The sequence below is a fragment of the Malaclemys terrapin genome, chromosome 7, assembly GCF_027887155.1.
Source record: "Malaclemys terrapin pileata isolate rMalTer1 chromosome 7, rMalTer1.hap1, whole genome shotgun sequence".
NCBI lineage: Eukaryota > Metazoa > Chordata > Testudines > Emydidae > Malaclemys > Malaclemys terrapin.
The window spans coordinates 65,988,530-66,001,616 of NC_071511.1; the positions used below are offsets into that span (position 1 = coordinate 65,988,530).

At 38.4% G+C, this 13,087-nt stretch overlaps 1 protein-coding gene across 6 annotated transcripts in view; it reads right to left on the bottom strand.

Annotated features, from left to right (window-relative positions):
- Positions 1-1,820: 1,820 nt before the first annotated feature.
- KCNMA1 (potassium calcium-activated channel subfamily M alpha 1) overlaps positions 1,821-13,087 on the bottom strand; it is an 879,212-nt gene continuing 867,945 nt past the window's right edge. For 2 of the 6 annotated variants that reach the window (XM_054034181.1, XM_054034184.1), the window contains one exon: positions 1,821-8,175. In XM_054034181.1, the coding sequence (XP_053890156.1) occupies positions 8,024-8,175 (152 nt within the window). In that variant the 3' untranslated portion in view covers positions 1,821-8,023. Of the gene's footprint in view, positions 8,179-13,087 lie in introns of all 6 variants that reach the window. The other 4 variants (XM_054034180.1, XM_054034185.1, XM_054034183.1 and 1 more) reach the window with 3 other exon arrangements.

Here is a 13,087-nt window from a genome sequence, read left to right on the forward strand (position 1 = left end):
AAATATTTGAATATTATATGTAAATGTGTTCATCGAATCACGGAACTGGAAGGGACCTCGAGAGGTCATCTAGTCCAGTCCCCTGCACTCAAGGCAGGACTAAGTATTATCTAGACCATCCCTGACATGTGTTTGTCTAACCTGCTCTTAAAAATTCCCAATGATGGAGATTCCACAACCTACCTAGGCAATTTATTCCAGTGTTTAACCACTCTGACAGTTAGGAAGTTTTTCCTAATGTCCAACCTAAACCTCCTTTGCTGCAATTTAAGCCCATTGCTTCTTGTCCTATCCTCAGAGGTTAAGAACAACATTTTTTCTCCCTCCTCCTTGTAACAACCTTTTATGTACTTGAAAACTGTTATCATATCAGTTTGGATTTTGACCTTCAAAAGTAAATGCTTTTCTTTCTTCCTCCCATCAGTTCTTTAGACTTTTAAAATAGTGTTATTAATTGAACATCCTGTTTTAAGCCGGTTCTCTCAACATCCTTCCTATGATCCATGTACTGCTATTCCTGTGCAAGGCAAATGCTTCCTAAAAGGAAAAGCTTGGTGGGTGGAATCTGATGCCGTGAAAGTGAAGGATTCATTGTCATTGGCTAGAGATAAACTCTCTAAATTTCTCCACACATCTTTGCTAATATACTTCAGTTCTTCCCTTCAGCATTCATGCTGTTCCAGTCCTGGAAACAGGCTGCCAAGTTTGCCAAATAATGTTGAGGTTTTGTGACATGGACCAACATTCATTAGGAGCTAAAATGAGAGGCTATCTTGATTTGAATGTGGCTCTAGAAGCTAGTGCACTGAACCATTTTGTTGCTCAGACCATCCACCTATTCTTTTCTGTAATGACTTATCAATATAGGGTGAAATTAACACAGTGCTGAGGTCCAATACCAGGTCCTTCAAACCATTTAAGCCCTGCAGTAAATGTTCAGTGCAGATGAGCTTTTGCAGGCCTTTGTCATTGAGGTGAATTTCTTTTGCACTGAGCTGTGTGAATCTTTCTTTAATGAATTGACTGCATTTCAATTTCAATATCAAGATAATACTGGATTGTTCTTAATTATGCATCTGGGACTGGTATGATGTCCATCCAAGCTCTAACTTCTTATATAGTCACTAAGCTAATTTTTAAAATACCAGGGCCTCACCCTGGAAAGTGTGCGTATCTTGAAGCCCATGAGTAGTTCTGTTGACTTCAAAGGGACTATTTACCTTTTTTAAGTTAAGCACCTGTGTAGGTGCTTTCAGGATTGGGGCCAAATTTTGATTCCTCTTTTCATAGCTATATAAGGAGATAAGCACACTCCAAAGTGTATCTGTGACTTTTAACCACTGGGGCAAGGAGAGATTAGACATCCTTCAAATTCATCACCATGTGTGCAAACCTAGCATTCACTTAACTATCAGAACTATTAAAGATGAGAGGAGAGAATGTCTTCTATAGTTAGTTTAGCTAAATTACTCCAGGATATAAATCTCTCAAATATATCGGGATTGGAAGGAAATTTATCTCATAGGCATGGTTTGGGGTGAATTTGTCCATAGGGTTTTCACATCTTCCTCCAAAGTATCTGCTACTGACCATTAGTGGATACAGGGTGCCAGGCTAGTTGGATGACTGGTATGAGCAGTTAGTTCTGTTAGTTCCTAGTTCGGTAGTGCCTTTGTGATTCCCAGGTTAAAGCTGCTATGTAAATTCAGAATAATATTACCTGTCAGGTTGCACTGTTACCGGTAGGTTTGATATATAATGTTGCATAATACTTTGTGAGATATCCATTCCTATGACAAAAACGCAGAGATCACTCCTCATTTTAGAACACAAATACATAAATTTTAATCTGAGAAAAATACAAAATGAAACCATGTACAAGTTATGTACAAACCCTTTTTACAAGACAATATATTTATCACTGGATATTACATATGACAAAGTCAGGTAGATCATTTCTGAGCACCAGCATTTTTTCTCTCTCACCGATCCTTGGTAAAAAGAAAAATGATGAAGTCGTACTCCTTTTTCTTTCTGAACCGTAAGCCTTAACACCATAGGTAGTTTAAAGGAATTGTTTTCAAGGAATGGTTATAATGGCAAATGCTTTCATACATATATACTGTATGTGTTTTCTGTGGGGTAGGGGGAGGAGAAAGGCCAACTTTGAATTTCACAAGAATTTAGAATTTTAATTCCACTATTTTTGAGGCAGATATTTTAGATGTTGCAATTGCTAGACATATGTGTCTCAAACAATATCCAGAGAGAGAGAGAGAGAAAATTAAGTGCTGCTTAAAAGAAATGTAGGACAGGATTCCTTTCAGCTGACATTTTGATGAGATTCCCTAAACTCATCTTCTAGTTACCAGAAAACTTCCCATTCCCACTTTTCAATCTCAATGAAATAAAAAATGCAGAAATTTCTCCATTTACCCTTATGTGCCTGAGTGCCTACATTCTTTTGTTCATGCTCCTCTGAAGCTCATTGAATCAATGGGAGTCTTCTGTCAACTTCAACGGGTTCTGGATTAGACGTATGAATGGGGCAGTATTGTATGGATATTTATCATAACGAGGAACAAAGTAATAAAAGAGGTTTATTCTAATTTTTTGCTAAGTCTGAAGCTGAACATCAATTTTAGTAGTTCAAAAATAGGTTAGGTAGATAGGTATTCATCTTTTTGGTATATACTCTACTAGAGTTTATTTGGACGTATAGACTACTGCAGTTTATAGATTATTCAATAGCTAGCTTTTACTTGGTTTTATGTTCCATATCATTGAATGTCTGTGCAAGAGGTGTGAGTATGCATAATGCTGTTAATAAGAAAAAACTGCAAATGAATATGCCTGCTAAATATCAGAGAACCTGGAAAAGAAGCTTATATATGTCGAACAGAAAAAGACCTAAAAACTGGACTGTAAACACACATTGAAGGAAAAATAAGAGATGAAAAAACTATCCCACTGTACAAAATAAAAGTAGGTGTAAACTTTACTTCTTGTGAAAGCAAAGATTGAGATTGGTCGTGGATCTCTGTGGCCAAAGGCTTTTAAAGCATATAACCATATGGTATTTCTGCAAAGGTACAGAATTGCTAACTTCTGGATTTTAGTATAATGCCTCTTAACATCTCAAAGCTTAAGTTGTACCATTGGCTTTGTGTTGACAACTCTGCACAGTGGAGAATTTCACTCATACTGAACACACCTGAATTATGCTTATATTGTATTGTATTCACCTTTGTGAACATTGTTAGTACCTACGACTTGCAGTGGGTCATATTTAAAGTAAAAACATTTGTTTCTGTTGAAGATCTGAAAACACACAAAATAAATTATAACAGACCCTATAAAAAACCTGGTTAAAGATGTCTTCAGTTTGGCCCAGATCCAACAAAGGGCTCGAAGCACGTGCTTAATTTTAAGCAAGTGCATAGTCTCATTTACTTGAATGTGGCTAATACAGTGGAACTATCTACGCACTTAAATGCTTTGCTATATCAGGGCCTTAGTTATCAGGATTTTTATGTACCAGTTGGGCTCCTATCTTAGTACTTGATTTAAAAGCAGCATCAAAATTTTACAGACTGGTGCTGTGGAAGAAAGCTAGCAAACTGTGAACCATGAGGAACATGCTCTTTTCCCATACAGCTCCCATAGACTTTGATAAGAGTTTTCTGCCCAAACCAAGGAAAGCTATGTGGGCCACGCAAAGACACTGTAAGAGCCTTTGCACTCTCCCTCCTTCCCTCCCTCCCTTTTATTTGTTTTGCTTTCAGAACATAATTAAAAAAAATAGAAACAAATATGGGGGTAGGGGAATGTGCAGTAATAATTGCTACAACACTGAATACAAGTATATTTCAAAACTCGTTGGCTTCTTGATACCGTTGTGAATGTGCTTCCAGTTAAGGCTTTGTACAGTAACTTTGAGACTGGGATATCTATAATGGGGCTGTTGCTAACATAGCTATGGATTGTAGGGCATGCAAAAGGCAGTGAAAACATGCATAATTACTCATTTGTAAATTATTGCTCTTGTTGTGCTGTAATTTATGCATCCGATTATTGCAAAATTTCTAAGGGCACAAATAGAGTTCGCTTGCTTTGTTTTTTCTCTGTGTACTTCAGACCCTTAAAGGACCCAAGTTGTCCTCTGGCAAATTTTTAGAAATGTAATATTTTATCAAAACTTCATTTAAAACATAATATATTTTTCTGTACTTCCTTCCTCATCACTGCACATTACCAAGATGCGTGTGGAGAGGAAAAGGTGTCTCCCTTATAAACCAGCATGCCTCATTTATCCAGTCATCTATTTTGTTAAGGGTGAAAAATTCTTGTCACTTGGTGTCACATGCATAAAGCCTGAGTCATGGGGCTTTATTTGGCTAAATATGCTGTCAGTTGGGATAAGGCAAAATTCACCCTCACCTTCAACGTGGGCTGGTGCAGTCCGCCTCCCCACCTGCAGCTGCTTCTCCAGCCACGGGGCTGGAATAGAGACATTAGGGTGACCAGATGTCCTGTTTTTAAAGGGACAGTCCCATTTTTGGGGACTTTTTCTTATATAGGTGCCTATTACCCCCCACCACCTGTCCCGTTTTTTCACAGTTGCTATCTGGTCACCCTAAGAGACATCAGCTCCTCCATGCAACTTGTCTGGGTCCTCATTACTGCAGATCATGTGGCCTTCTCCCTGTATCCCTGCTAATGTAGAGATGCAGCTGAGCAGCTGCTCCCCCAGTGCAGGGCCCTAAGTAGTTCTGAGAGCTTTTTTGCTAGCCCTCTGCCGTAGGGTGATTAACACCTTCAGTGATTCCGATCTATCTCTCTGCCCTTAGCTGTGAGCCATGGGCTCCCATTCAAGACAGCACGAGTTGAGCATGTCCATCTCAAATGAGAATTAGGCCCTGTGACATTCCAGTAGTCACTTTGCTTGAGGGGCCCTGATGACTGACACATACACATGCACACATACACAAATTGTATTGCAGCTTCATGGCCTTTTGACCAGTGAAGTATCAGTTTAGTATTTGATATGTCCTGCATCAGGGGGACTACATCTTGTCATGGCAGAGGGATAGATTTAATAGACCTGTCCCAACTCTAATTACTGCACTATGGACCTACAACACTGAATATATGGCAGGATGGGTATAGAGGACAGAGCACACACATTGCCTCCATTTGACCATTGTTTTTAATGGCAAAAGGTCTAAAAACTGGAACTTTCCTGTCCTCCATATAACTCACTATACATGGTTCTACCGAATACAGTATTACTAGAGTGAACCTGAGCCACAGCTGTTCTACATGTCTGTCAAAAACTTACCAAATCCAAACCTTTGCCTCAAAAACTCTTTAGGAATCAAAGGAAAGAGTAGGAAATGTTTGTTGTTAATTATTTACAGCCCCCACATCTGTTTGTATAAATGGATGCTATGGCAATTACCTGTATTAATAGATCTGGTTCTTGTGTTGCCCAAGACTTAGTTATAGTGGCAATCACGCTGTTATGGGGTATTAGTTCAACAGCAGACACAGACACACAGGCCTCAGCAATGCTGGTGGGGTTTTTTTTTTATTCTCATGTAAAGTTTTTATTGAAAGGAAGGATGCTAAGAAATGGCACTGTGCACAATAATTTTAAGTACTCTTAAGTTGAATGTTACAGAAATAATTTCCTCTGCCTGCCATAAAACAAGTGACCTATAAAAATCAAATGCATATGGCTAAGATTGACACAAATTTCAACAATTCTATTGGGATTGAGGCCAACTTTTTACTCTGGTAATAAAATTATTTCAGTTCATGAATGAAAAAGGAGTACTGACTTTAAAGGAAAGGTTTAAAGTGACCCAATGCAAAACCAGAATGCAAATTATAGCCTGCCATTAGCTAAAGTGGTAACAAATCAAAACCACCAGATTCTTCCCTTATTTTGGGTATTGTGAAATGGGTTAAATATGAATAAAAACTGCTCAAGTTATTTTGTTTCTTTGTAGGATAGTGATTATAAATATTTTTAAACAATCCAATTTTACATACATTATATTCACAATTCTTGTTGTTTTTTTTTTTAAATAACTAATCTACAAAATGTAACAACAAAGTAGTCACAGTCCAAAAAGTCACTCCAGAATAAAGCCTGTTTAGGTGGCAGTATGGTTATATTTGTACTGCAGCCAGAACAAACATTGAAGCTGAGATAGTTTAGCTTAAATGTTGGATTATATAGTGGACGTTCTTTTCACAGTAAATTCAGCAGCTTTGTATGTTTCTGATTCACTGATATTTTTCCTACGATAATAGTACCACAGTATGTTTTATCTTGGTGTTTTGCAACTCTGCAAAAGTACAAAGCCTAAAGTTAACTTGTGCAATGGGACCCTACCTTTCTTTTCCTGCGGGGCCTTCTTTATCCTCAATAACTCATCCTTTCATCCAGTTGTATCAAATGTTAATTTGAAATTGAGAGAGTTGCTAAATCGCTTAGAACATCAAATGCCTGGGTGAATACATACTGCAGCACAGATATGAAACATCACAATTTTGTCTGATGGCTATAAAGCTTGTTGGACACTTTGTGAAACTGCTGACACAATTGATTTCACTGTAGGCAGCTTTTCAAAGGCTTTTTGTAAGTTATATTAAATACATTCATTACTTTTGTTTTGTTTTGGTTATCACTGTACCTTTATGAGTGGAGTCCCAGCAACTTAAAGAAATAAGCAAACAATAACATTTAAAACATTTTTACAGAAATTAACTGGCAACAACAAGTTGAGACACGAGCCTGAGCTGCAAAGTTTCTACCCTGATCTGAACTCACCTAAAGTGCAGGTGTGCTCAGAGCTGGGGTTTTGATTCTATCTGTTGCTGAAACATGGGCCCTCAGCAAAATTGTGCTATGGACCCAAACTTCGCCACATTTCAAGAAGTGTTTGGCTCAGACAGAGATGGGTTCAGGTACAACTCTAGTAGTTTTAAACATGAACTCAGTTAAATACAGTAGATGAGTGGGTTAAGAATATCATGGTCTGATGCGCTGTTTAGACACCCTGCATTAAAATACTCAGAAACCTGGCAAAAGAAGAGGATTTTCCAAGGTTGAACTCCTTGAGTCGGCGAGTGCTGATTGATAATATGTAACATGAAGCAAAGCAGAATTGCACATTTTGCAACCTATAAGAAAGTGCCACTATGAGCATCTTATCTGCATGCCCTTTGTTTTACACTAATGTTCACTACCCTATTGTCATAGAAAGTTACCAATGCATGGTTTTGGTTGTTTTGGACCTTAAATTTACCGGCGCTTAAGATGATTGTTAGGAAGGTCTTCACTGTATATGGTAATAAAACGATGAATAGTTCAGAAAGAATGTTAATTCTACAAAAATATGACTTTCAGCGTTGAAAATAAATATGTTTCAGTTTATTAAGAGCTGGTGTCAATGCTGAACAAAATACATAGTCTCCAGTAAAGAAACATGTTGGTGAACTGTTCTTTTTTTTCTTCTTTTTTGATTTATTAAAATACAAGTTGGACCTTGTATTTTTTAATATATTATTTATCTCCCTTGGTGACATTTCCTCATAATTGTGACCATCATTCTCCTCAAAGATGAGAGATAGCAAGAGTAGATTTTTTTTTTTTTGTAAAATTTTAGGAGTCTGGCCACATATGCAGCTGTTTTAAGGGAAAAAACCTTGACAATGAAAAAAAACAAAAAGAAAAATATATTTTCTTTCTAATAAATAAAAATAATTTAAAATGCTAGAGGCTATACATGACTATTTTTGATTATGTTCATTTATAAATGAAATAGTTTCCAAAATACATGGAAGCAATATTAAAGGCAGACAAACAAAGATCTGTCTACTTTATTTTTCCATAACACTCGCCCTTCATAACTTTTCCACCAGTGGGTCGGCATGTAAAAGGAATAAATGTCACATCACCATTCATGAAGTTTGTCAGGCTTTTAAAAAAATAGTTCTGGCCTCCTGTGAGTCAACATTCATCTTCAACTTCTCTGATTGGTGGTATCAAGCTGCTTGTAGATTTATACTGATTGATCTGATTGGCCATGTGAGTGCTCATGGGCTTGATTTGAATGTTTCTGGGATAGGCATTATCCGTCTCATCTGTAAACCATTTCTTTTCTGCTAAAGAGCAAAATGGATAGAGACAGAACAAGGAGGGAAAATGAGAAGTTTAATTAGTGCAGTGCAAAAAGCAGTCGGTAAAGTTCATAGAGGAAAGGCAATCAATAGAGGGTAACATTGAATAATTGCTAGCAGCAGAGTGCGGTAGATTAATACACCTGAAAACACATATTATAAAAGGAGGAGGAGATGTTTGCAGGGTTGGTAGTAAAGGGTTAAAGAAAACTGGCAGTTTGCTGGGTTGTTTGAATGTACGAGATTTTTAAAGTATTCTAAGAAATAAAAAGGATGAAATTAGAAGCTGGGAGCATGATGTGGTTAGTGCTGGAATACTCTACTACGGTTTGGGAGGTTTGTTTGCACAACTGGCTCAGAAATCATACAAGCCCAGGATTTCTTGCACTTCTGCTTCCAGCCCTTACTAGAAATTCAGAGCTGGATGAATCTGAAAAAACATGTTAGTGATGTGGGAAACATTTCAGATCCTTCCTTGGGGTTTGGCACTAGAATACAAAGAGGTTCAAAGTGGGGATTGGGTACCTGGATGTAACAGCCAATGTTTTGATATTGTCAACCTGGCTGCTTGAGTGCTGCTGACCTATCCCATTATATACAGATACAGATGGTTTAGATGACTGGGCCAGGTGCCAGCCCCAATATTACATTAGTCTGAATGGATTGTTGATGGTGGATGGTAGCATGGCAGATGAAGCGGGGAGACCAACAGGCAAAGAATGGGAAGAGAAATGGGGAGGCTTTTCCTTTCTCTATGTTCAGAATCCATTTGCATGAATATAGTAACAATTTTAGAGTTTAAATTTGAGGGAGTGGGGGAATATTGGGAGACCAAAAAAGTGCAGTTTGCTGTTTACTTGCATAAGTCTTTGATGTCTCTGCTGTGGTAGATCCACCCCTTGCACCGTTCAGCCGTGAATAAAACTTGTTAAAAGTCCTGTATGAGAAAATCCTAAATATAACTAGACTTTTTCCTTAAATTGTTTATAGAGCAGAGCTGCTAATGTCACTTCTTAGTTACAGGGAAGCTTTTTTTGTGTCATATCTCTCCTCTCCCCACTCTTTTGTTTTTCCCTGAGATAAATGAGGGGTTTGGCTGTAGGGATGGAATTTAGATATGGCATATTTGTGTGGTGTTTATGTATTCTTGTTTCTTATATTGATGGTGGGCTTACATGTATGTAGCCCTTTTCTCCCAAATGGGATTCCCCCAGACTTCACTGCCAGAGTGTACTATACAAACTAACACTTTGCTCATCATGGAAAGGCAGCCTGGACTGGAACGTGGTGGCTGTTTTAAAAAAAAAAAAAAAAAAAAAAAAAAGAAAAGCACAGGAACACTAAATTGCTCAGGAGAGGAAGCAGAGACGACGCTATTCAAATGGAACAGCAGGAAATAAGGACAACATTTTCAAACATGGATGCCTAAATATAGGCACCTAAATAGGTGGGCAGAGTTCCAGAAGTGCCGCTCACCCAATGCATACAGCTTTTGGATACCTATCAATAGACATCCATCCATGTCTGATTTTTTTTTCTAGTGGATTTGATGCTTGTGTATTCTTTTAGAACTTTTAATTAAAACCTTAAATGATTATAAAAGTAGTTATTTATGCCCTGCCATTGAAGGCAAGTCGAGGCTAATATATTGTTTTCTCCTGTCATCTAAGATCCTTTTAAAAAGTCATACTCATTGGAGGTCAGGGTGCTTATTCCCTTCCCTAGTAAAGTTGTCTGAGTCTGAACAATGTTCAATCACCCCCCCCTTACCTATTATAATTAAGCTCCCTTTGATTTGAACAGATTGAACGATAGGAATTCATAATGTTACATCCTGCACAGTGAAGCTAACTGATTAAGTGCTTTAAATTATTCTTCCTGACAGAATGATAAAGTTACAATCTGTTCTGAAATGATCTACAGCTTGCCAGACTCCTACTGCTTCTTTCTACATTCATTTATCTTTTTGTCAAGCAGTATTTTTTTTTTTTAAAAAAGCTTCAATTCCATAGATCTTTTAAAGTCATCAGAACATTTGAATTATTAATGAGACTTTAAGGGAAAGCCTGATGGGGGCTGGTTTACGAAAGGGTGTAGGGGAAAAAATCTGGGAATGTGTACACATCAAAATAATTTCAGCTCCATTTAAAAAACCATTTAGTTCAAGTGTGACACATGAACCATTATGCATTTGTGGAAACCAATTTTGCGTGATCTACGATTAAACTAACCTTTCAGAGAGGTGTAAAGTGTGATGGTTATCATGTTTTAAAAGCCTTGCAAGATCACCTAAACAATTTCAAACTAACAGTTTTCAAATGGTTTGTGTTTAAAATGATTTTGAGGCAAGTTAAGCACTGTGTACTTTTATCTGATTTTTTTTGCATACCGCTGCACACACTTTGTTTACAAAGAGAACTTCGTGAAAGTTATTTCAATCGCCTGGTGTCAGAAGGAGGAAATGGTGGTGGTGGTGCGAAGGGTGAGGATGAACTGCGTCCCCTCTCCTTCCAGCAGCAGATGAAAAGCTTTTCCATCTACCCAGCTTTCCCTGAAATTTGCAACAGCTACACTAGGTAATTGCTAATATTTTAGTCTTCACAGTACAATTCATGTTGACCTTTACAAGTACGGGCACTGTCAATTCCCTTTTGCATTCACTCTGTATATAAAATATAGAAAACTACTTGTACATTCCACATTTTTTTTATTTGTTTATTTTTTATTTTTTTATTTTTTGCTTTTTAATTCCATCACTCCTTAATGCTGAAACTCTGGCCCTTGCATGGTGCTCTCGTTTCAGGTGCTGGGACTCATCAGCTCCTTCTTGGCATCCTCGCTCCTTACCTTTTATGTCTCTACTGCTCTGATCATCTTCCTTCTCCGACCACATTATGGCCGGACTGCCTTGAAAGCCACCTTCTCTCTCCTTCAGAACCAGGTTTGAGCTCTCCTCAGCCTTATCTTCAGGCCTCTGTGCTATTCTCCTCTCATCCTACACTCTCTCTCAGTGATTATATTCTTTTCTTTGATTTCTCCCAGTCTTGGCTTCACAATCGCTTGTGCTTGGAACAGCCTCCTGCTCTCCCTAAATGACACACCCTGCCTTTCCTTAAATTCATCCATAAAATCCTCTACTTTCAGAAGTCTTCATATAGAGTTCTCCACCGACGTGGCACTTCTTGGCACTTGAACATTTGTCCATGTGTCACATTTGTCTATGTGAGAGCCTTGGGTTAGGGAATGATTTTGTAGGTTCTGTTTAAAGTACCCTGTATGCTCTATGAATTCAGGCCAAAACAGCAGTGTGTTGGTCAGGCTGTAATAAAAGACACTGGAATGGCCAACTAATGTCTTGTGGCATGAGACAGACGGGATTTACCTCTGCTATGAAATGCTAGTTGTTTTTTTAAAGGGCTACCAGCACCCATAATGGAAACAGCCACTTATAAAGGGTATATGTAATATGCAGAAAAGGGCAATAAGAAAATAAAGAGTCAGAAATGTGTTGCAAGCCCTCAGTTCAGCAAGGTTGTAACTCTGTCTGTGAGTAGTCCCAGTGAAAGCAAAAGGGCTATTGTCATGTTCCTAAGGACCTTGCTCTATCAAAACAGCTATTGCTAGAGTCTAGTGCTTAAAATACACATTTATTTTACTAATATTGAAATCTAGCTGCATAAAACACATTAGCTTCCATTAAACATTTCCCATAGTTGTTGCACAGGGGGGGGTCTGAGACCAGTACCCACTTCACGGCTACTCAGAGCAAATGCTGCCTCTTTAAGGGCGACCATTTTATTGTGACAAAAGACCAAAGGTAGCTTTTCTTTTAGTTGTAGCATAGAACTGGTGACAGCCCTTACATTTGGTTCAGATAAAGCACCTAGAAGTTTGATCCAATGCTATTTGAACCCTTTGGCTCTGCTCAGGTGGGCTGGCAATTTCATAAGCCTAGGCTTTCTCATGGTATTTTTCAATTTGTGCCTCTGGCATTGGCCTGAAGAACGTTTATAATAGTGTAAGGCTAACAAAAGTGGGGAGGAAGGCTAGGTTAGTGGTTAAAGTACAGGACTTGGGGGATCTGAGTTCAGTTCTCACCATAGACTTCCTGTGTAACCCTGGGCAAGTCAATTAATCTTCTCTGTCTCTCAGTTCCAAATGGGGATGTTCTTTATACCATAAGTGTGTGTTGAGTGTTAAATCTGAGGTGCTCAGATAGAGGGCCATATACACAGCTGTCTAGCTAGATTGAATAACAGTTGCCATATAAAACAACTCACTGGCTCAGGTAGTCCAACGGCCTGTAGTAGTGAGTGTTTCAAAGGGAGGCCTAAAGTTCCCTAATACACATAATAGTGCAGAGTGGATTTCTTCTTGCCCCTAGCTAGTGGTCAGTTTGCTATAGAAACATGAGCAACTATGACCTTTTTAATTTTGAAGACAAATAATACAATTACTTTCGCAAACCAAAACCACTTTTTGATTTGGGTTACGGATTGGTGTTCAGATTAGGTGTGTTGGCTCGCACCATGCACGTATCCCTCCTTGCTAGAGATTTACTTTTGTTGTAGTTCCTGAGCATCCTTTGGCTGGGACATGGGTTTTATTAGAGACACTGACCACTACACGCACCTGCAAGATGTATGGCTGTATGTATCTGTGTAAAAGGAATTTTCAGTGATGAAAGTTTTCACTAGTGTTTCTGGGAGTCGTAAATCTGTCTAAAAGAATAACACAGCGGCTGAGCATCCTGGCCCATAGCCAGTCCGACAGAATATGTTGTGTGTGCATGTAGTAATCTTACTTCATCAATAAAATCTGTAGCTTGAAGAAGGGGGTGTCAACTGGGGAGCTAGTTAGAAACAGCCCCTGATGCCACCTGCAATAAAATACA